A 23,930-nucleotide genomic window follows, 5' to 3' on the forward strand; every position below is an offset into this window, starting at 1 on the left:
GTATTTTGTGTAACAGTCATCTACTACATTTGTTGAGATAGTTTCTAAGAGGGAATAATTAGGCACAGACTTGAGATAATTCACAATTGTCAGTTATTTGGAAAATATTAAAAAGTTACTTATCTATTTGAAAAAAATGAAAAATAGAGGAAGAAGAGAGAAGAATTTTGAACACATTATTGCCTGAATTCCCTTGAGATCACTTCTTACATCTTTGAGTCATGTAAAAAGTGGTCCAGCTTTCAAGAGGTTATGTATAAGTGTTGCCAAACTTCCTTAAAGTGGGATACTTTAGAACTAGGATAAGCTTAACTATTACAAAACTTCTGTGAAGTATTAAACAGACAAACAAAAACTATTGCTGGGTCTACCAATGATCAGTTTAATTGGATTGGATTTATAGAACATGTTAATTTAATAAATTACTGCTATTTTATATATAATATCAAATTGATCCCTTAGACTAAAGTTTTCACTTTTAATTGGTTTTAGGTATTAACATGGAGAAAAAGAATACATAGTAATTGTAAATTTAATTTTTATCACTAATGAAGACAAATGAATGGATCTTGAAAATATCATGCTAAGTGAAATAAGAGGGAAGTTGAGAACCATATGATTTCACTCATATGTAGGATGTAAAGCTGAAAGCAATAAATGAACAAGACAAAAACTCAGAGACACAGGAAACAGTTTAGTGGTTACCAGAGGGAAAGGGGAGAGTACAGAGGTAGAAAAGGGTAAAGGGTGTCAAATATATGGTGAGGGAAGGAGATCTGATTTTGGGTGGTGAACATACAATGCAACATATGGATGACGTATTGTCGAATTGTATACTTGAAACGTATATAATTTTATTAACTAATGTTACCTCAGTAAATTTAATTTAAAAAATTGATATAAAAAAATAAACTAGCTCTTAATAGCCCATTAAAAAAACAACCAATGAGAAAAAGAATTCTGATATTCTTTTTCCATTTCAGTAAATGAGAATTACTTAGACTGGGAGATAGCCTTTATTTTATATTTCCATATTTATGCTTTTATAAAATTAAATAAATGAATTTTTAAAGTCCGATATTGGTACTTGTGTATCTATGTACACATGCACATGCACAAATCTATTCTATGATTTTTATTTGTAAAAATCTTAATATTTTAAGGAATGTTTAGAGATCTACCTTTATAGTTACATTAGAAGATTTCATTAGGTTTGAGTATGTTTTTCTAAAAAGAATGACTGCTGTACTGAAACTTGCTATTAGTGATTTTTTTAAAAAAAGACTAATTTTTCTAAGTAATATTGGAATTTCGAAATACTAGAGTAATTTACTGTACCTTTTAAATTTAAATATGTGTGATAGCCAACTATGATATTGTGAATATAATAATTCAGTGGCATTTCTTTGCATTTTCATTTCTTTAGCTGGGCAGATGCTCAAACTCAAATCCAAAATATTGCTGCGTCTTTTGACCAGGAGGCAGCTGCCATTCTTATGGCCAGGCTGGCAGTATATAGAGCAGAAACAGAGGAAGGGCCAGATGTGCTTAGATGGCTAGACAGACAGCTCATTCGACTGGTAAGAAGTGAACATCGTTCTTTTCTAAATTTGTTTGCCTTTATTTGTAGTAAATATTTGTTGCTGATAATCTCTTTCAAAGTACTTAACAGTGTAACTGACTGTATGAGGGACTCGTGTTCAAGTTGCTGAGAAAGCCATAATAATGAATAGAATTTCTTTACCTCTTCCAGTAAACTAAAATGCCTTTTTTTCTGTAAAATAAAAGAGTGACAATTACGTAACTTATTCTTTTTCTTTTTGTTTTTTTTGGCTGTTATTACTATAACTGTTTTCTTACATATTTTCTTCATTGCTATGGTTTTAGTTTTCTATTTTCATTTTAATGGAAATTTTTAAGAGAAAAATTGGGATGTAAAAATTATACATAATTATAGAAAAATATAGACAAGTCTTGATTATCTACATCTAGATTATCAAAGTGTATGTTAGTGAAGTTATTGATAACGATGGGTTTTTAACAATTCAGGAAGCTATTACTTATATTACGACCTAGAATGCTTAATTAAGTTCTTTTTCTAATGTTCCATTTTTATTAAAAAAACTATGGCTTATTATTTGCTTGAAAGTAGTTCTTCAGTTCTTTAGCTGAGCTTTCAGCTCAAACACCCTGTTGAGAATTCTTTCTGCTAAGTCATTGGTTTTCTGTTTGTAGCAGGAGCCTTTTGTGCTGTTTGTCCAGATATTCATGTAGTTTTTAAAGCATTCTTGAGTGAACTAGTCTTTGTTTAGTAAAGTTAGCCAGTTTTATAGCATCATTCAGAGCTTTTTTCCCTTTCATTTCCAAGTGTGTTTTCACACTAGCATCCCTCTGAAGAAAGCAGTGTTGTTTGACATCAGCATGTCTTTTTTTTTTTTTTTTAAACAAGAGACATAAAACCTTTCATGGAGTAAACTATTGATTGTACACCACTAGTACAAATGCTAACAGTTTCTCAAACATAGACCAAGATAGGAAGATAAAACATTAAATATATTTGACCTTTGCTGGTTTAGGGCATTAGAAAAGTTTTCTTGAATTTAACTACCATTTAGCAATTTGGTGAAATCTGTTGACTCATCAACCTGAATAGAGAAGCCGTTAGTTTTCAACTAATTATGCAAACCTCTCAGCATCATGTGGCATGTCATCAATTCATTCACTTATATTGTTTTCAGATAGAATTTTTTTCAGTTTCTCAGATTGCATCTTGTCCCAGTATTTTATTTAGTGTAATTTTATTACATATTGGCATTATTGGGTTCTCCCCCAACCGTGTGACTTTTCCTTTTCTGGGTAGGAAGTTGTCCTAAGAAATTGCATGCTTCCTGATCCTTTTCACTAAGTGTGACTAACAAACACTTTATTGTTTTGAGATTCTAAAAGCTGTTTGAAGAAATCAGCACCTTTATTTGTCAAATGACTGTGATTGTAGTAGAGTGCTTTTTAAGTTTTGCTGGAGCTGTTACTGCATTTGTAGGTTATTGCACCTGACACAAAATTGAATAGTACAACTTGAGATATCAGCCCAGGTAAAAACCACTGATAAGTAGCTTTCATTGTGAAGATGGACTTTTCTGTGTCCCTTGTTGCATGAGTATAGTGAAGTGATTACAGAAGATTATACTTCTTCAGAATTCTCTGTAGGCTTATGTCTAGAACCTTTCTCTTCTATCTCACACTTGAAAAACTGACATGTTTGTGAAACACAAATACTAATAAAATGTAAAATAGAATGGCCTTGTAAATAACTAAATGAGACAGTTGCAAGAAGTACAAAATTACAAAAACCTCACAGTATAATTCACTTCTAATCTACACATTCTTCAGTTTATTACATTTACAACAGCAGCAGTGCTGTTGGGACTAGAGGACAGGTGTGTCATAACATAATGGAAATTTTACTCTGATCTTCTGTAACAACAGTATAGTTTATCCTCATAAGTGAGATGACAATCCTGTCCAAGAGGAAATTGGTGGAGGCATTTTGGCGGGGAAAGGCGGATAATGTCAGACTACTGCCCTGCTTCCTGTGAAAAACAGCTTTCACCAATTATCTGTGGCCTCACTTGTATCAAAAACTGAAAAAGAAGTTAATTCAAATGAACAGTTCTACTGCATACTGCCACATGGGACTAAAGAAATTGCTACAGGGTAACTTGGAAACTATCACTGTGGCTGGTATCTTATGGTATCCAAAGTTCAAAAACCAGTTAAAAAAAAAAATCATAGTCTCTTATAGAACTCCTAGTGGCTAAGAACCCCTCATGTATGGTAAAAGTGGTGAGAATGTGATCTTTCTTTTTTTAATTGATTAAATCAAATTAGTGTATAAGTGAAGCTTCAGGTGATGATAAATGAACTTTAGTTATACAAACTATTCTAAGTAGCTAATGTGTCAGGTGCAACTGATTCCATACTGTTGAATTTTAGCAACCTGATAGCAATACAAATAGAGAAAGGGTTAATGCCTTTAGGAACTATGCTTTTCTAAGTTTTATTCTAGTGAAAAAATATATGAAATTATACTACCCAACCTCTTTGCCTTAATTTGGCATAGTGTATATAATTGTTTTTTTGGTTTTTTTTTTTTTTTTCCTGGAGGATTTAAAGTAATTTTAATTAAAAATAAACATCTATTTAAAAACCTTTTTAGATAATGGGCAATTTTATGGCCAAATTGGTGCTGGTACCACATTTGCTTCTGACATCTTTAAAATAAGCCCTTGCTCCGCTTGGTCAGCATCACTTAAGCTACTAGCATCAACACATGATTTGCTGCCTCCATCTGTCTCTTGTTTGGGTCACTTTTGTGTCTACCTTCATGAGTCTGTTCCTTACCCTTTTGACTCTTGACCTTTGCTATTGAATGACGTTCTCTTACAACTTAAAATTAGTATTTGATTCTTTTTCATCTTTGATCTTTGATTTACCCACTAAGCACTAATTATATTTTTCCTTTAGCTGTGCTGCCAGCCCAGTGGATAAATACTTCATCTGATTAGACTTGTCCCAGGAAATTTCTCTTGTTTCAGACTCTTGGGGCTTCCCTTGCATAATTTTCTTGCTACACCAGTGGGACCAAGAACTTTTGTTATCCTGTTTTTGTTATTACCATTTTCTTAAAGAGCTTAAGCTTTGACTTTTAGAGCCCTTTATATGACTGCCTTGATGCACAAATAATTATTTTCTGAATTAAAGACAGGACTAGGCTTCTTGCAAGTGTTATTTTCCTCAAGAAAACTGTGTTATTGTTGCTTTATCTGCCCAGTTGTATTCTGAATAACTCAAATGGAGGATCTTTGATAGATATCTTTTATGTTTCAGTCTTTTTTCTCATTTGTATTAGTGTTTTTGGTAGGTTGTAAATAAGGACTGCTACTTATGATGAATTAATGCTAGAGCATTTGATAAGTGTTCAGAAATTTTTTAAAGAAGTAACCTAGAGATTAGAAATTTATGTTTGTATATGTTAATGTAAATTTTATGTTATCTATAGTAAAGTATAGACTATATTATTTGTTATATATGTGATAGAATGTGAAAATTTTTATATGTAAGAGTTCTTACAAATCAATAAGATTTGGGCAAAATTGAGCAAAGGTCATGAATAAGGAATTAGCAAAAGAAGGAATGCAGGTAACTGATAAACATATGAAAAAGTTGCCAGTCTTATAATGAAAGTCAACAAGACAACAATTTTGTATCTGTCAAACTGGTAAGAATTAGAAAAATAGCATACTACTTAGAGTTGGTTAATATTCAGGGTAACAGACATTTTCATAGCTTATAGGTTGGTGTACGAATCTGTACAACCTTTGTAAACATCTGGATAACCTAAGAAATACAAGGCAGTTGGTGACATATATCAAAAGCTTAAAAACTATCTTTTACTCAGAAATTCTACTTCTAAGAATTTATCCTAAAGATATTATGGGACAAATGTAAATGCTAATAATGAGGGGATTGGTTAAGAAAGTTATGGTATGTATCTGAATATAGTGGAATGCTAATCAACCATTAAAAATGAGTAATAGAGTATATTTAATGACATAAAAAATATTCATAATAAAAGCAAAAATTTTGGACATAAGTATCAGATACATGCCACTCTGGAAATTAACCTTTTGGACATCTCCAGTTACCCAACCATAAAAGTCAGCAATCTTTGTTGCCATCATTAACTATAATTATCAGATTTTGTCCAATGCTTTAACAATCTTAGGCACAGTTTAAAATGTGTGTATTTAATATAATGTGATCAGTAGTTCTGAATAATGTATGACAATTGGCTTTTTCACAAAATCTTTTCAATGTATTTGATATTCTAGAACTCTTCAAGTGTATTTGCTATTCTAGATCTGCACTGTTCAGGAGAACTTTCGGCAGTGGTGGAAATATCTATAATTTGCACTGCCCATTATGGAACTACTATACACATATGGCTATTGAGCACTTGAAAAATGGCTAGTTCAACTGAAGAACTGAATTTTTATTTAATTTTAACTGCTACAAATTATTACATGTGTGTAATAGCTAGTGGCTATCATATTGGACAGCGAGGATTATCTTAATCTATAAATTTCATCAGCAAAGTATAATTAAGGAGCACTGAAGACTGCCAGACTTTTACTCCCAGATACCAAGATCTGTTTTCTGAAGATTAGCTATGCAACTATAGCATTTCTATCTTTTGGATAACTGTGGTTCTGGAATGATTTTTCCTGGAAGCCAAAAACGTGATCAAGTCATTTATGCCTTTTTGTGTGCTCTATAAGACATAGATAAATACATACATGATACAGTTCAATATTCCAGGCAGCAAAAATTTAGTATTACTTGCATCAGTGAACCCTTTGTTATCTTTTGTTTTTATTTTTGCCCTTAATCATATGCAACCATTATGATAAACATTGTCAGGAGATAAACCAGTTGCATAAGTACTGTAAAATATTTTCAGGGCAGAGACTTTGCTCAAGAACAAGGAGAGGAAGCTAACATTTACTGAATACTTAGTGTCAGTCATTGTGCTCAAGCACTCCTTTATGTGGATTATCTCAGTTGTTCAGATGCCTTTGGTCACATTATTCTAGAGGACTTCTCTCTTGCCAGAGTATGTGTCTTTTTTACTTTATTTCCTTCTAATTTCTGCCTTTATGTTTCTTATTTATTTGCCAGTCTGACTGTTGGTCTCTAATTTTCTTTTCCTCAGTCTTCCCCTCTATTTGGTATTTATTGTTTCTGATAAGCCAAATTTTATACCAGCAACTTGCTTTGTAGCCACTATGATATGTTGATAATGCATCTTTCTGTTACTTGGCTGTTGTCTTTTTTCGGTAGAGTATTAAGGGGCATATGTTGAGCTCTTTTGGTCATTATCTAAGAGCTGTCAGAGACACTGAGTTTAAAAAAATCCAAACATATAAAGATGAGTTGTTACTGTATTGGAGCAGTGTATTTTTTACTTCTGAAATTCAAATGTATTTCTTTGATTGTAATCAGTCTCATGGTAAGTCTATAAGTAATATTCTAATATCGTATATAAAATATTTGCCTGCTAAAGGGTAATAGCTTTTTAAAATAGAATATGTATATAGGCAACAGTTTTAATTCTATGCCAAGAAGTAGATTACTAACATGTTTTATTTTATTTAGTGTCAGAAATTTGGAGAATATCACAAAGATGATCCAAGTTCCTTCAGATTTTCAGAGACTTTCTCCCTTTATCCACAGGTGAGTAGATATAGGTCTGTGTTCTTTATGTTGACAATAGCATTGAATCTCATTTTTCTTGTTATTTTGTTTTTTATTACTTATCTTATATAACCTGTTGTATTGGGTTATTCTTTTGGTTCAGTAAGTTTTGGGTTAGCTTAGAAATTAACATTGTGCTGTGAGTAGCATTTTTATATTGGCCTTGCACATAGTCATTCGTTTGTGATGAATAGAAATTTCCACTAGACCCTATTGTGGAATAGAATTAGGTGTAGGGAAGATTAGCTTTCCATCTGATACAAAGAATCTAATTATAGTGGCACCAAAAGAACTTCATCTGAAGTAATTTTACTAATCAACTAGTCTTATAGCCTGGTATCACCTGAGAACAGTTTTATGGGGATAAACCAGATCAATTAAAAAAAGCTAATTTGATTTATCTTACAGAAACTTTTTAACTTGGGCCTTGGAATGTATCCCTCTCTCTCTTAATTTAATAGCTATTTTAAAAAGTTTACGTTGTTTATATGAGTGACAGGTCATTATTCAACTAAGTACTGTGTGCAAGGAACTTTAGGAGAATAGGATGACTGACGTGGATCTCATTTTCAAGGAGCTTTCAGTTTGAAGAATGAGATCTGAAATGTATATAAACAACACATAACAGAAAGTGAGAAATGCTGTGAGAGAGATACAGACTTTAAAGGAAACCTAAAGGAATCCTTCCAAATGGACGGTTTGATACATATTTATAGAAGAGCTGGCATTTTAACTTAGCCTTCAAGGATGATTAATAATGAGATGTGGAAATTCTATTTTTGATCATGAAAACTTTGTTTAAAGCCTCAGCTTTCTTTTCAGAGCTCCTCTTACTTTTTTGGAAAATCTTTTATTGATCCGTGACCTAGAACTCCCATGTTTATAGAGGAAGACTTCCCTAAACCTCTAGTGAGGTTTTGGAGACCCAGGAAAAGGCAGAATCCACTTGTCTTAAGGCAGGCAAAAAACCTGTCTCTTTAGGGAATTCTCAGGCCTTATCTTCTTAGTAGAAACTAATAGGAAAGGGAGTGAGGTCATTAGCCTAAGTATTTTACTAAATGCTTTTTAGGCTTTTAGATTCTGAGAACTATGGGCATCTCATCTTTTCCCCTCTACTGGAAATAGAGACCAGAGAACCCAAAAATACTTTTTCTTTGGGTTTTCAAAGCATTCTAAAAGGTGACAGTCTAAATTTAAGGGAGATCTTCATCTCCAAAATATTTAACCCCAAGTTTACCAATTAAACATTTCTGTGAATAAACAAGAATGGCTGAAGTGGTAAGAGATGAGAGAGCCTAGCCTCTCAATGCATTATGGATCATTGAAAATAGAAAAAGAATGAGAATTTCAGGGTGGTATGTGTTGGGAGAGAACTGAGGAGTGAATCCCAGGCAGGAGCAATATGTAGGCATTCAAGACCTGAGGACTGAAGGAAGGTGAGAGAAGTAACTGAAAGACAAATGAAAATACTTTGGAGCTGATCCTATGATTGTATCAAAGACCCTTCGTATCAGAGGACAGCATAGCTGTCCTTCATTCAGGCCTAACACTCCCCCTTTGTGATCTCTTCCATATCAGGAGTGAGTGGAAGGGGAGAAAGAATAAACGAAACACTAAGTATAGAGAATGTTATTTGGAGATAACAAGCTGAGTGTACGTAGTCCTTTTTTAAAATCAGTGCAGACCCTTTCTAGTGTAATTTTTTGGAGGTATACAAAAAGCAGAAAATCTGTTTTTTACGTTCTCTCTTACAGTTTTTGGTGGTGGTAATGAGTAGTAATAAAAAAAGCCCAGAAACGTGGCCATAGAGTTGAGGAATAAAAACAAAGAATGCTGATAATGTACCACCTGGGATCATCCTCTGAATAACTTAGATCTGAGCTAGAGGTTTTTGTCTCTATTCTTGTTTTTCTTTTGAGTCACCTCTTTTACTTTAACTTTTCTATTGTTGAATTTTATTTTCAAGTAATTGGTAAATATGAGTAAGATTCTTTCTGAGGAATACAATTTAGATGTTATAACTTGTTTTATTGTGGTGTTAGTAGTTGTAATCAAATGCTTTTTATAATAGTAAACAACATCAAAGTTAAAATCGGTAAAAGCTATCTCACATGTTTTATCTTGCAGTTTATGTTTCATTTAAGAAGGTCTCCTTTCTTGCAAGTTTTTAACAATAGTCCTGATGAGAGTTCGTATTATCGTCATCATTTTATGCGTCAAGATCTGACCCAGTCTCTAATCATGATTCAGCCTATTCTGTACGCATATTCTTTTAGTGGACCGCCAGAGGTGAGAGCGGCTATTACTGTGATGTGTACCATTAAAAAGTAAAAACAACTTTTTCTTGAAGCATAGTTACTAAATATAAGAATTTAATTCAAGAATAATTACCTTAAGTTATTCATATATTCACTTAAAAAATGTACAAGTGCTTACTATGTGCTTGACACCATGCTAGGCCATATTAGGAAATAATTAAAAAAAAATAATGAAATAATGAGGTGGAAGAGACTTTTAAGATATTTTATCCAGTCATTTGATTAGATCTTCTCGGGCTTATGATTCTTATGTCTTTAACTGTGTCTAAAGGTGATGATAATTCTAGAATTTGTAGCTTATTCCAGAGTTTAGTGTGGGAACAAAGTCTCTTGCTTTAATCCCATTTTCCTCTAGTCTTTTTTTGAATATAAGATACAGTTGATTATAAAGCCGGATACTTAGAAAAGGGATAAATCATCCATTTAGCCTTAGTTAACAAACTGTCCCACTTATTTTAACCTGTTATCAAAGTTTTTTCATTCAGTAGTTAAAATTGTCTGTTTTACCACTTAAAAGTATGTAATGACTATATTTAAAAAATAGGTTTTATTTTGTTACTGCAGTTGTTTAGTAATTTATCTCAATACTTTTCTAGGAAAAATGTATTTTTAATATGTTGATCTAGCTGTATATTTGGTCTTGTAGTTCTTTAAATCGGGAAGGAAAATTTTAGAAATAACTTTAAAAAAATTTCAGGTTAATATATGTAAATCATAGACATCTGGAAAATGTAGAGTAGTGTTTAGAGGAAAATTGGAACCCCACAGTCCCTAGTACCTGTTCCTGTCAGATTCCAGCCTTTCCATTTATTCCATGAATCTCATTAGCTTCATTTTCTTAAGTCTTTGCGTTTGGAGGTACCCTCTTTCCTGTGTCATTTTCTCTTTTTCTGGCCCATTCTTATTAACATAGAAACCTTAATAGCACTCATGTCAAAATAAACAGACAAAACAACTCCCTCAACTTCATATTTTTTTTCTAATTGCCACCCCATTTCTCTGGTCCTCGTCACAGCTATACTCAGAATCTAAGTAACTTGTTGTCTATCCTTTCTCACCTCATATTCTTGTCACACTTTAGTCTCTATCACTGTACCACTCTTGTTAAGGGTATTGGCATCCTACATCTTGCCAGACCTCCCAACAGTGTTGTCCCAGGAAGGCCTCCCCTTGTGAACCTTTTGCTCTGGATGTCTCTGACACCTACAATACCTGCTGGTTTAACTCCTGTCTGTTCCATTTCAATTTCCTTTTCTGGCTTCTCCCTTTCAGACCTCTAAGTGTTAGCATGTTCCAGGGTTCTCTCTGGCTTCTTCTCTATCTTCCCTCTCTCTAAGTGATGCAGTGTAATCCTTTAACTTTAATTACCATCTTCATGCATGAGATACCTAAATTTCTGTCATTAGTTTAGGCCACCCCGTTTCATTCCATATTCCCTATTTTTCCGTCTGTTCCAAGTTTGCTGTACCCTAAGCCTTCCCCCACTCTCACTCAGTGGTGCCACCCTCAGGCTTAGGAGTCATCCTCGATTTTCTCATGACTATTTTTCAATTGTTACCTCAGTTTGGAAACTTCTAAAATTAAATTAGAATATGCCATGAGAATTCCTAATAGCAAGAGGTTTTAAGTAATATGACATAAATTTAAACTTAAAAAATTTAATAGGTACTGGAAAGATCTTTTGTCATTAAATAATTTCTATTTTCTTCTTCCTTCTTTCTCATTTTTTCTTCATGTTAGCCGGTTCTTCTTGATAGCAGCAGCATTCTTGCAGATCGTATTCTTCTCATGGACACTTTCTTCCAGATTTTGATTTATCATGGTGAGGTAAGATTCTACAGCATTTAAAGCTGTGCACATAGGTGCAGTGAAGTCATTTTCCTTCACTATGTGGCTAGTATTTTCCACTATGATAAACTTTTATTTCCATTTTAATAAAATATGTATAAAATGTTCTTTCTGCTATAGGTTTTTAGACTTCATTTGCTTTTGACTCACCTGTGGTTATTTTATCTGTTTGTCCACACACGATTGGACAAATAGATTTTACATAAAACACAGTGTTGGGTAAATAAGAGCATTGATGTATACATTAGGCATATCATACTTTTGGGTTTTACCTGAAGACATTGAGAGAGGAAGAGTCAGCCTTTGTCAGTGGGCAGGCTTTTTTAAAAATTATTATTTCATGTAATTATTTGAAAAGTATTCCACATGAAATATTTAAAGTATTTAAAAAAATACTCCACACCATCTCAACACTCATTTAAAACCTAAGTGAATTAAAATTTAAAACTTAATTGGAATGGTAAATGATTGAAAAGAGCAGAATATTTGAGTAGCTATTAAGCTTTAGCAAGGTATTTAGCAGAACTCTATTCATTCCTGAATGTATTCATTCAGCCAGCATTTAAGTGCTTCCTCTACATAAAAAAAAGCACTGCACTCTGGATCCTTTGAAAGATACAGAGCCTCTTTATTCACAGACATAGTCTAGTGTTCTAATTTGTGCGATTTGTTTTTCAGTTTTTAAATTGTAAATGATTTTAGATTTTTACTGTAGTAGTAAAGGTGTTGCTCAAAGTATCTTTTCAGTAATATTATTCGAGACTTATAAAAGATTTATTGATTATTATTTTTAGCTGATACCAGTTACTAGTGCCCTTTATTTTTTAAGAGTAATGCCTATAATATAACAGCTAAGTTTTTTGCTTATTTTTTTGTTTTTTGATAATTTTTGTGTCTTTAAATAGCTTGTTAATGTGCTTAAAGGAGAAATCAGAGATACGGATGACTGCTCCTCTATTAAATACAGAGATATAAAACGATATTGAGCATACTTTGATTCAGTTAACTTAGAAAACAAGCTAGGTTTAAATTTTGGGGTGACTTAATTACATGGTTTTTGGAGCCATTTACCTTAATAAAAGAATTGATTCAAATGCCCTTTTAAAGATATTGTATCTTTATAACATTATTGCTATTGTTATTAAAGTTTTTATGTTTATATAACTTGCCAAAATGTAACTCCGTTGGGAAAGACTTCATAATAAATAGTAGGTCATTAATTTAGATATCTCTGGGAGATGTTATGTAACAAAAACTTTCCTCATTTATCATAAGTTTAGGTAGATAGCTTTTAACCAATATTAATTTAATATGCATAGTGTTTTACAGTTTCCTGGTGTAATTATTTCTTTTTAAATGTGAAGAGATATCCCAACTTTGTATTTATTTACTCAAGGATACAGAAATTAGTATTTTTAATGTGATAAATGAAATTATATTCCATAATTTTTTATTTTCTGAAGATTACTTCCTTTGGAAAAAAATCTCTTAAAATTTTTGGATAGACAAAAATACTAATTCTTTTGTTTTAAAATCAGACCATAGCCCAGTGGCGCAAGTCAGGATACCAGGACATGCCAGAGTATGAAAATTTCCGCCACCTTCTGCAAGCCCCAGTGGATGACGCCCAAGAGATTCTTCACTCCCGATTTCCTATGCCGAGGTACATCGACACTGAGCATGGGGGCAGCCAGGTAAGTACTGTTAATTAGTTTGTGTGTGTGTGTGTTGCTACTTTTGCAATGAGCTGTTCCTCCTTGCCTCCTGACTTTACTTTGAATAGGCTGCTTGCTCACTAGGCAAATGAAAGAGGAGGGAGGTGGGCTAGAGATACTGGTGTCCAGGGAGAAGGTGTACTTGCTTTTTGCCTTATCTCTGAGAGCAGAACAGGCACATTATTGCCTAGTTGCCTAAAGCTGGCAGTTTCTCCCGTTTTCTGCCTCCAGCCTAGCTCTAATAACAGAGCCAGAGTATTCTGGGGGAATGCCAGCTTCACTTGAGCAAGAAGATGTAAACAACTTGGGAAATAATTTAGTGTACTTTTCTTAAAGCTATTATTTATTGGTTAAATCTATGAATATGAAGTTTGTGGTCACATAAATTTTTTTTTGTTTTCCTCATTCTGTCATTCCAGTTTTCTAGAAAATGTCATGTAATAGGAAAGCATTATGATATTATAAAAGGCTTTTGTGGTTTTCAGAATTATGAGGATTGAATAAGATACATATACACATATATATGGCTCTTTTGGGCTTTTCAGAAGTAGGTTTGGACCCCTTAACATACATTCTTAAAATACTTTTTACTTCTCCCTTGAGTTATAATAAATTAATTATAAGTTGTTATAAGTTTGTTTCACTTAGTTCTTTGAAGGCAGGGATTATGCTTCGTTTTTTTGCTGTATCCCTTGTGCCTAACACCTTATTACAAAGTAGGTAATACATGTCAGTGACCATTCTTCAGAAATGATAGCAATTAGTATTAGAGTTTTATAGTAGCTACCATGTATTGATACTTTGCAAAGCTAATAGCACTTTACATATCGTATCTCATTTGATCCTCACAGTAGTCCTGTTGTTATCTCTATTATACAGTTAATGAAACCGAGACTTAGGTTATTGTGGCCCAGGAAACACAGTAAATGGAGGAGGTGGGATTTGAATCCAGATGTTCTGAGTCTAGAACCAGTTGTCTTGTATTAAACTGTTTACTTATAGAGTAGAAAAATACTTATATGGTATTAAATTTCAAAAGATAAGAGATCCTGTGTTCTTCCAGTATGAAATAATAATTTATAACTGGTTCTCTCATTGGTGTCTCCCCATATGCAATGCTATTTTCCTTTTTGTTTTTGTTTTTTTTTTCCACGATGATATGGCATAGTGGATAGATGGGTAAAATGTTGGGTAGGTTGTCTCATAGAATAGCCTATAGTTTAAAAAAGTTTGAGAAACATTGTTTAAATGTATAGGTTTTCATGGTTTCTGTTTTTATCTTTTTTTGTTACTTTAAACCTCTAATGATGTTTCAGAACAAGTTTTAGTACATTTCACATTAACCTTTTCATAATTGTTGCACACATAATTTTTATATGCTGAGTTTTGGAATCAACAACTTATTATTTATTATATAATTTGAAGAGAAGAGTATACATTTATTTCTTTGTAACAGAGTGGCCTACATATTTCAAAATTTAGTTAATTTTTTAAAAGGTTACGTTTTAAGAAATTAATTTTACAATTTTACAAATTGATTTTAGATGGCATAATGTATTTGTTCAACTTATATTGACAGTCTATTTTTGATGGATAATGTTATTTTTTCTTTGTTTTTAAGGCTCGTTTTCTGCTTTCAAAAGTCAACCCTTCCCAGACTCATAATAATATGTATGCCTGGGGACAGGTAAGTGTAAACAGCAGATCTTGGAAGTTATTTCTTTCTATATTTATAGTTTGTAATTTTAATGAGAGCTACATTTTTTCCTATGTGTTTGGTAACAATTTCTGTTGGAAAAATAATGAAAAAGTACGAGTAGAAAATAGAATTAGTATTTGGTGGCACCACAGAAAAAAAGTGATCATATCAAATAGACAGAACCCTTCTATATTTCACATTTAGCACCACACCCTTGAGAGAAAAAATAATAAAGTATTTAATATGAGATGGAAGTGATCATTTAAACTAAATGGTAGGCCAGGAACCACAAAAGGCCACAGTGAGCCAAGAGAGGTCAGAGATTGTAGTAGAGCAGTAGAGGCTGGAGGCCTGGAAATCATTATTAATATATTTTAATTTGGTAGAAGTTTTACCTCTTGGTACAATAGATCAACATTTACCGAGTGTTCAATATGTGGGATTCTGTAGTGATATTTTAGGGTACACAGCAATCATTGCTGCCTTTTAAGAGCTTATAGTCTATTATTAGAGATAAAGATAAATACCTAAGGAATTGAAATACAAAGCAGAATAGGATATGTGCTTTTAGAAAGACGTAAAGTATAGTTTAGAAGAGTTTAGAAGAGGAATATGGGAGGAGGTCACATGGTGGCAGCAGGAGAGAGTGTGTGATCAGAAAAGAGCTCAGAAAAATTTCCTTTTAAAATGGTTATTATTTAAATGGAAATTACATGAGGAAGGGAATTCTGTGTAGAGGATAGTATGGGCTAAGGTGCAGAGTACATGTAGGGACAAATAGTAGAACATAAAACTGGAAATGTATTATACAGCCAAATTATGGAGGATCTTGATCCAGGAGCTGAGTCTTAGTCTTTATTTGTTAAATAATGGAACATTTTTGGAGGTTTTTGAACAGAGGGGTGAATTTGAGTCTTAGATAATACAGTTGAATGATAAGATTAATTCAGAACACTCTGTAGATGAAACTATCTATTGAAGTAATCCAAGTTAGAGGAAATGAATGCAAGGTGGTGAAAAGGAATGGATTTGGGTGATATTTCCAAAGTAGACACAATGGGACTTGATTAGAAGTTTCAAGAAAATAAAAGTTATTGCAGATTGAGATTGCTATATACAAAGTCTGAATTCTGATTGGATTCTGGATTAGAGGGAGAGATAACTCTAATTGGGATGGTTTGTGAAATTTGAGTATGGAGCGTTTATCAGATGCCAGTAGAATATTATCCAATTTCTCGAATGTGATAACAGTGGTGTGGTTATGTAGGAGATTGTCCTTCACCTTAGGAGATATATTCTAAAGTGGGAGTAAAATGTCATGATATCTTCACCTTGTAGAAATGATTCAAGAAGAAAAAGGAAAGGAAAATGCAGAAATATAAAGCCAATGTGTCAAAATGGTAATCAGTGAATTTAATTACACAGTATATGGCTGTTCGTCGTTCTTTCCCCTTAACTTCTCTGTAAGTTTGAATTCTTAAGAAATAAATAGTTGAGGGAGAACAAGGTAATTTGGGGTTTTGAGCCTTAGGTAATTAGGAGAACGTGTGCCAGTAAGTGGGAGAATGGAGAGAGAATGTTTGATTTTAGACACATTTGAGTTTGAGATACCACCTAGATGTCCATATCGAGCAGGCTATTGGAAATTTGGGTTTGGTGATCAGGGAAAGGATGTGCAAGTTGGTTGTAGAAAGGTGATACTTAAAGTCAACACAGTGGATGCTTGTCCAAGGAGAGAGTAGAGAGGCAAGAGATGTGCAAGATAAAACCTTGAGGAAGTATGAGTAGTAGGAATATTTTATAAATAATCAGAGATGTGGAAGGAAAATGAGAAGAACACCATGGAGGGAGGACTTTATAGAGGGAAGAAGACGGGGTCTACAAACACCGATGGTACAGACACTTGAAGGAGGGTGAATACTGAAAAAAGGTTGAAGGATTTGATGGCTAGATCATTTGTGGCCATTGGGAAGCAGCTTTAATACAGTGGTTGAGTAGGAGATTGATAGTAAGGAATTAGTAGGTGGTAAAGAAATGGAGGTTGTAAGTATAAATGATCCTTTTGCAAAAATACCCAGAGTTTGAATAGTAGGATAGCAGACTGGTTGTTATTAGAGTTAGGGCAGAACTTATTTGTAGACCAAGTGTAAGGAGCTAATATGAGGGGGCACAAAAGAACAACTTAGAAATGTTTAATATCCTCAAAAAGAGACAGTGTGATCACCAGCACTACGTATATGGGAGTGAAGGCAGGCATTTATTTCTGCACAAGAAAAGGGTGAGAAGAAGGTTGAAGACAGATTTTGAAGTGGAGAGAAAGCTCACATTGGATAATTGCTTGTTTCTTTTCAGTAATAGATTACTTGCTAAGAGTGAGAAATGCTGGGGTTAAAGATAGAAAATAGAAAAGATTAAAAACAGCTTTAAGAAATACAAGAAGTCAACAAACGATGAATAAAAGGCTTTTATAGTAGTGATAAGGACCCCTTTTATTTTCTAACAATTTCTTGAGCATGCTTCCATAATGTTCTTTAACTATGCTTTGTAGTTCAAGCATTGCACCAAAGATGAAAGACTTTGGGGGTAATTTAGAACTGGAGGTAAGAAAGATGGACACATTAAAGGGAGTAGAATAATTTAGAGCAAAGTTAAACAACTGACTCTGGGGTCCAACTTGGATAGGAGACAAATGAAGCAATAATTGAGATTAAGGCCCCTTCCCTTTGAATATAGAGGTGCCTGAAAATTTTGCCTTGATTCCTCTACATTCACTGTTTCTCTAGGTGATTGCATCCACTCCTATGGCTTCAGCTTTCATATGTGGCCAACTTGCAAATCTCCACCTTTGGTTTGGCCTCACATTGAACTACAGACTTGAATTTCTATAACTGCGTGCAGCATATCACTTGAGTTTCCTGTAGACATTTTGTAAGCAGCATGCCCCAACTTAAAACATACTTCTTTCACACTATCTTGTTCTTCCTCACTTTCTTATTTTTTTAGAGGTCCCCACCATTCTCTCAATTCCCAGGCCTTGGAACTTTAGTCATTCACATTACATCACTTCTGCCCTAATTATTCAGGAATGGTTTGATCTGTTTCTTCTATCCATTCCTTCCTTTCTCTGTCACCAACCAAGGTCAAGTCCTTGTTACTGTTCACATAAATTGTTGGAATTACCTGCTAACTGGTCTCAGTGCTTCAGCCTCTTCCTCCATTTTGGCACTGGCGGGAGCGGTCTCCCTAAAGCAGCTTTAAGTCAGAATGCTGGTAAGGACTCTTAAGTAGCCCCCTGTTGAATTACAGGTACGCTTTTTATATTGCTCTTGAGGGTTTCTTATGGTATGATCCAAATAACTTTTTCTACTTTGAGTTAACTATTTCGTCATTTTAGTCAAACTGAACTTGTCATTCTATTTGAACACAATGAGCATGTTCCCATCTCTGTAACTTTGTCCCTGTTATCACTTGGACATGTCATAGCCATCCTTCAAGGCTCAGTTCAGAGTTCACTGACTCCATGAAACCTTTCCTGATTACATGACTAGATTTATATAATATTCCTGCCCCTTCATCCCTTTTTATTTCTTACCCATTTCTGATGGCACTTATTTCTCCTTTTAGATTATAAATGACTTGAGGGGAGTAACTGTCATTTTCATTTTAGACTTTCTGCAGTACTTGAAAATACCATATGTTGAATATAATGGATGTGAACAGAGAACAGAGATTAGAGTACTGGAGGTCTGTGGTGGTGCTTAGGGGTTAAGGAGGTTTTCTGATATAGATAAATAAGTTGAATCCAAGGTCTAAAAGTCTTGAAAGGCAAGGAGTATTTTTTATAGCAAGGAAAGGAGCTTAATCTTGGAAGATATGGAAAGATTAGGTAACACATGTGAGAGAAAAAATTTATGCCCGTATAATGCATATACATTTATATTCTCAGTATCATCCTCCAGCCTGTTCCATTTCCTGGGGGGACAAAAAGCCAAGTATAATTTTATGATGTGGAAGTTTAGAGTACAGTATGTACCATGAATCAGACTTTCCATTATATTTAACTCTGGTCATCCGAGTATTGGTTTTAGTTCTGGATCCCACAATTTAAGAGAAACTTAGACTTAGTTAAGAAAATTGCAAGAAATAGAAGAGTAGCGCCAATAAAGTTTGGGAAATGGTGGTTAATTGCTTCAGAGAAGTGGAGGTTAAAGGATACTTTAAATAGTATTTGTCAGGGGTCACAAATCAAACACCCGTAGGGGCCCGTCGGGTAACAAGTGAGTGTAGCTGGCTGAGTATAAGAAACCCTAACCTTCTCAATGCAAGAAGCAGAACTTGGGAGAAGGAGGCTCTGGTAAACCAGGGTTTGTGGGGAGAACCTTCGGGTTTTTTTTCTAAAGGGCGTAGCTGTTTTTTCGCTCCAGCTGATTGTTGCCCTTCACATAACCCAGTTAACAAAATTTTATGAGCCCACATCATTCAGACCAAATAAAACATGTCTCTTTGTGGCTGAATTACCTCATTAAGAAACTGGTTTAGCTCATGGAAATAATGACTTGTTCATCGTTTTTCTGGGTTTACATTTCAACATGGAGATGTAATTGGTAGAAAGCAAAGAACTTGCTGAGTTGGAGAGGCATCCTTCTGGGCTGGTAGTTAGAAATGCAGACTTTGCGACTTCTTTTTGTCTTCACTTCCTTGTCTGCCTCAGAGTTTAATAATACAGTTAGGTATGCACAGTGATACTCAGCAGATGTTAGCTGTTAGTTTTCCTTGTTATCAATGGGAAAAAAGATTCTCGTTGAAGATATTTCAAATAGGAAAAAAAACTATATTAAATTTTGAAGTTTAATTATTGCTGTAGGGGCATTAGAAGCATAGACAAGAGCCCTAAGGTCTTTCTTTACCTATGATTTTTATAAGATAAATTATGTTAATATTTTTATAGATGATAATCATAATAATTAGTAAGCTGAATCTGTATTGTTTTGGTCACTATGCTAAGCTTTTTATGCACTCCTATCTAGTAATTAAAACACTCCTTTGAGGTGGGTACTATTAGCCTTGTTTTTCAGGAAAAGCAATTAAGGGCTTATATAGGTAGAGTAACTTGCCCAAGATCCCATAGCTAAACTGTGGCAGTGTTCAGGTTTGAACGTAGGCCAGTCTGACTCCAGAATCTGAATTTTTAATCATTAAGCTAAGTTGATTATTGCAACTAGGGAATTGGTAGCCGAGCATTTTACTAAAAATTATGGAACATAATTAGTTTTTTTTTGTCAGCAAATCAAGTACCCAATGATAAGTATTATGCAAGGATGGCCTGAAGAGGGCACCGCTGCAACACTGCTTTCGTGACAGGATGTGGGAGGCTGTGTTGCTGTAGTGCTTCATATACTAGATCACATAAAGTTTGGACCTTTCTACTTAATCTTGGATATATTTTAAAAAGAAAGTGTGCATTTGAAACATTGAGATCAACCAACCAACTTCAGAGTTTTGATAAGGTTGAGTTGAGCATTTGTATTTAAAATTTCAAATAAGATCTTCTAGTATATAAATTAGAACATCTATATATATTTTTTGTCTTGACTAGGGGAAATAGATCTGGGGTTGGGTGAATTGAGGTAGAAATATGTATAAAATTAAAAAAAAATCAGGTACAATTACAGGAAGGAAAAAGCAAGTGCTAGCAAGTTATTTGTAGCATTATAGAGACCTCTGCTTCTCTGTGTTAACTATGAATTGTAGACTGAGAAGTATTTCATTGTTATAAAGTCATAGATTTTCTTTCAAAAGAGGTAATAATAGCTAAAACGTGTATGGTTATTGTGTGTGTCAGATATTGTTCTCTCTGCTATACACAATTTAACTAATTTAATCATTACAACAACCACATGAAACAGATCCTGTTATTATCTTTATTTTACAGATAAGGAAACTGAGAGGTTAAATAACTTTCTCAAAGTCACACAGGCAGTAAGTGGCAGAGTCAGGATTTGAGTCCAGGCAGTCTGGCTCCAAACTCTAAGCTCATAATATTAGTGCTGTTGCCTCCCTGCATTACCAAGGTTTTCCAAGTCTTATAAATTAGCATGTGAAAACACATAATAAAATTGAATTTTCTTTATTCAGGAGAGGTATGGCATCTCTATGGCTAAAAATCCAGATGTAACATCTTTTTCTTGCTATAATAAAATTTCCTTATTGGTGGATTAGATTACTAAGATCATCCTGTCAACACCATTTTCACTAAAATAGATATTAGGAATCTTTCTTAACTTTTGTTAATTACCTAGAACCCACAAAAATCAATTAAAATGACTTGAACAATTATAAGCATAGTTTATTTAAAAAATTATTTGCTTCCTTTCAGCTGGAATTTCTGCTAAAATATGTACAAAAATATGTATAATTGGAGTTTTATTTTAGTAAATGGGCACCAATAAGGAGACTTACTCATTAGTAGTAATAAAAGCACCAATACATTCAAGAAAATTAACACCACCTTAAAGATTAAGTTGGGTATAGAGTTATTCTAATAACACCAGTAAGCACATTGCAATACAGGTATGATGCTGACCACTTGGAGTTAGTTCAGACCCCACAAGTTAAAGGACATGGTGCACAACCAGACTGCCCTCACTTGAGATGCCAGCTGCAAGTAGGATCCCACACCACTCACACTTAACAACCAACTAGTTATAAATCCGTATGTGTGTGGGGCGGGGAGGGGAGTTCTCATGACTCTGTCTCTCAGGTTCAGCAATTTACTAGAACAACTCATAGAACCTAGGAAAGTACCTTATTTATGATTACAGTTTTATTATAAAGATTACAAATTAAGAACAGCTCAATGAAGAGACAGAGTGAGGTCTGGGAGGGTCCCAGATACAGAGCTTCTGTGCCCTTTCCCAATGGAATTGGTGCTTCATCCTCCCAGCACATTGATGTATTTGCCAAACAAAAAACTCCACTGGGCTTGGATTTCGAGAGGTTATTTTGGGGTGGTTCCTTTTTATAAGCATGGTTGATAGAATCATTTATGCCCGTTTGAACTCTATCTCCACTCATTCCTCCCCCTCCTTCTCCCTTCCCCTCCTGGAGTTCTGGCTGTCTTAAAGCCCCAGCCCTCTAATCACAGGGTTGATCTTTCTGGTGACTGGACTCCACCAAAGTCATCTCTTCTCATAGCATAAACTCAGGTGTGATCTGAGGGGCTCATGAATAACGAAGACACTACTGTTAGGAAATTCCAAGGATATAGATTCTCCCTCAGGAACCTAGGGGCAAAGGCCAGCTACATTCTTTATTCTACAGCGGGAGCATAGGCATTATTTTTTTCAAAATGATTTCCGTGTTTGTTTTAAACTAAAATTGCTTATACATTGCTTATAGATTTAAAGATATCACACTCTGTTTTAATCATAGCAAATATCTTTATTTCTAGGAGTCTGGAGCACCTATTCTCACAGATGATGTTAGTTTACAAGTGTTTATGGATCATTTGAAGAAACTTGCAGTGTCAAGTGCTGCTTGAAGTGCTAAAAGTGTTAAGGACATTTGAGAAGATGAAATAATATTTCAGTTTCATTGTTCTCCTTTTTCAATTCGTCCGTGGAAACCAAACGATATCTCTGACTCTTTTTTGTTTAGTGCGGTTTGAGACAGCATATGGAAAAATGTTCACGTTTGTAGATAAAGCTTGAATATATGAGCAATAAGAACAAATTTGTTTTGCTTGCCACAGTATTATAATTGGTTTTGGAAATTTGAGGTCTTTATAACTTAATTATGTTAAAGAGTAAACATAGAGTCTGCCTCATACTACAGAGAGATAACTCATTTGTATATTGCAGACAAATCAAAGTGGCACTGAATATCCATGCTGACTTTTGAAAATGTGTTTCTTAATTTTAGCTAGAAAGTAAACAAAATCATCAGCAGTAATGATTAATGTGAACATTTTTCCCTGTTCATTGAATATTTTTCTGTGATTTTTGACAATTATATATACACTTTCTGTTAAGGCAGATTTATTTTTATGACAATTTGTTTAGGAATTATTTGACTTTATAGTAATTTTCATGAAGATAATTTAATGTTTTGGTTATTTGGAAAAACGGTTTAGAGATGAAAAGTTTTTTGGGTTAGCAATCCCACAATTGTGAAATTCCCACAAAGTACCCAACTTATGTGATTAAACATATTTTTTTAAAAAAAGGGAGATAGAAAATAAATCATTTTGTGAGAATGCATTTCAGAAAGCCTTTGCAGTAAAAAATGACTGTTGTAACTACTAAAACCAAATTTGGTTTTCAATGCATGGTTTTGTTTTTTTACCCTTGTTTTTCTGGTGTAAATTTTACACTATATCCTTCAGTATTTTAACACTATTTTGGGAGTTTACATATTCCTTTTTGTTTCTGCTTCCATTTTGTGAAATTTATTAAGTTGTGGTTCTTACTGAAACAGTATTATATAATGTTTTGTTGAATTATACCATGTGGTGATGCTCAGTTCTATTTTGATTTATTCATTAGTATCATTCACTTTTACCTTTTAAAGTTTACTTGTAGTAAATGTTTACATTGCTAAAGCCAGATATATTTAACAATGAAATTTACATTAAGTACTGCAAATAAAAGGTGGTGCTATATGCTTAGAAAGATAGTTTTGATGATTGCACTTGCATGAACACAATCATATGATGGTAAAACAGACAAACTTTAAAAAATTGTTTATGTTATACTTAGATTAAATTGCTCTGTTCCATTTTATTTGAATTGAACTGTACTAGGCGTAAATACCAATAAAGTATACTTTTTCTCTGTTTTCTTGCTTATTTTGAAATCTAGTAAAGCCTGGGAAGCCTAATGTAAAATTAGAGCATTTAAATCTGCTACTAGTGGATTAAAAAGTCATTCATTTGTTAAAATAACAGCCAAGATGTAATCCACATACTATACAACTCACCCACTTAAAGTATAAAGTATATAGTTCACTGGGTCACCACAATCAATTCTAGAGCATTTT

At 33.7% G+C, this 23,930-nt stretch overlaps 1 protein-coding gene across 2 annotated transcripts in view; it reads left to right on the top strand.

Annotated features, from left to right (window-relative positions):
* SEC23A (Sec23 homolog A, coat complex II component) overlaps positions 1–23,729 on the top strand; it is a 47,762-nt gene extending 24,033 nt beyond the window's left edge. For both annotated transcript variants that reach the window (XM_011376407.2, XM_011376398.2), the window contains 7 exons: positions 1,427–1,580; positions 7,216–7,293; positions 9,442–9,603; positions 11,373–11,459; positions 13,019–13,174; positions 14,817–14,882; positions 22,345–23,729. In XM_011376407.2, the coding sequence (XP_011374709.1) occupies positions 1,427–1,580; positions 7,216–7,293; positions 9,442–9,603; positions 11,373–11,459; positions 13,019–13,174; positions 14,817–14,882; positions 22,345–22,434 (793 nt within the window). In that variant the 3' untranslated portion in view covers positions 22,435–23,729. The remainder of the gene's footprint in view (positions 1–1,426; positions 1,581–7,215; positions 7,294–9,441; positions 9,604–11,372; positions 11,460–13,018; positions 13,175–14,816; positions 14,883–22,344) is intronic.
* The last annotated feature ends 201 nt before the right edge of the window (positions 23,730–23,930 follow it).

Source organism: Pteropus vampyrus, unplaced genomic scaffold (assembly GCF_000151845.1).
Source record: "Pteropus vampyrus isolate Shadow unplaced genomic scaffold, Pvam_2.0 Scaffold10, whole genome shotgun sequence".
In the NCBI taxonomy this organism is placed as follows: Eukaryota; Metazoa; Chordata; class Mammalia; order Chiroptera; family Pteropodidae; genus Pteropus; species Pteropus vampyrus.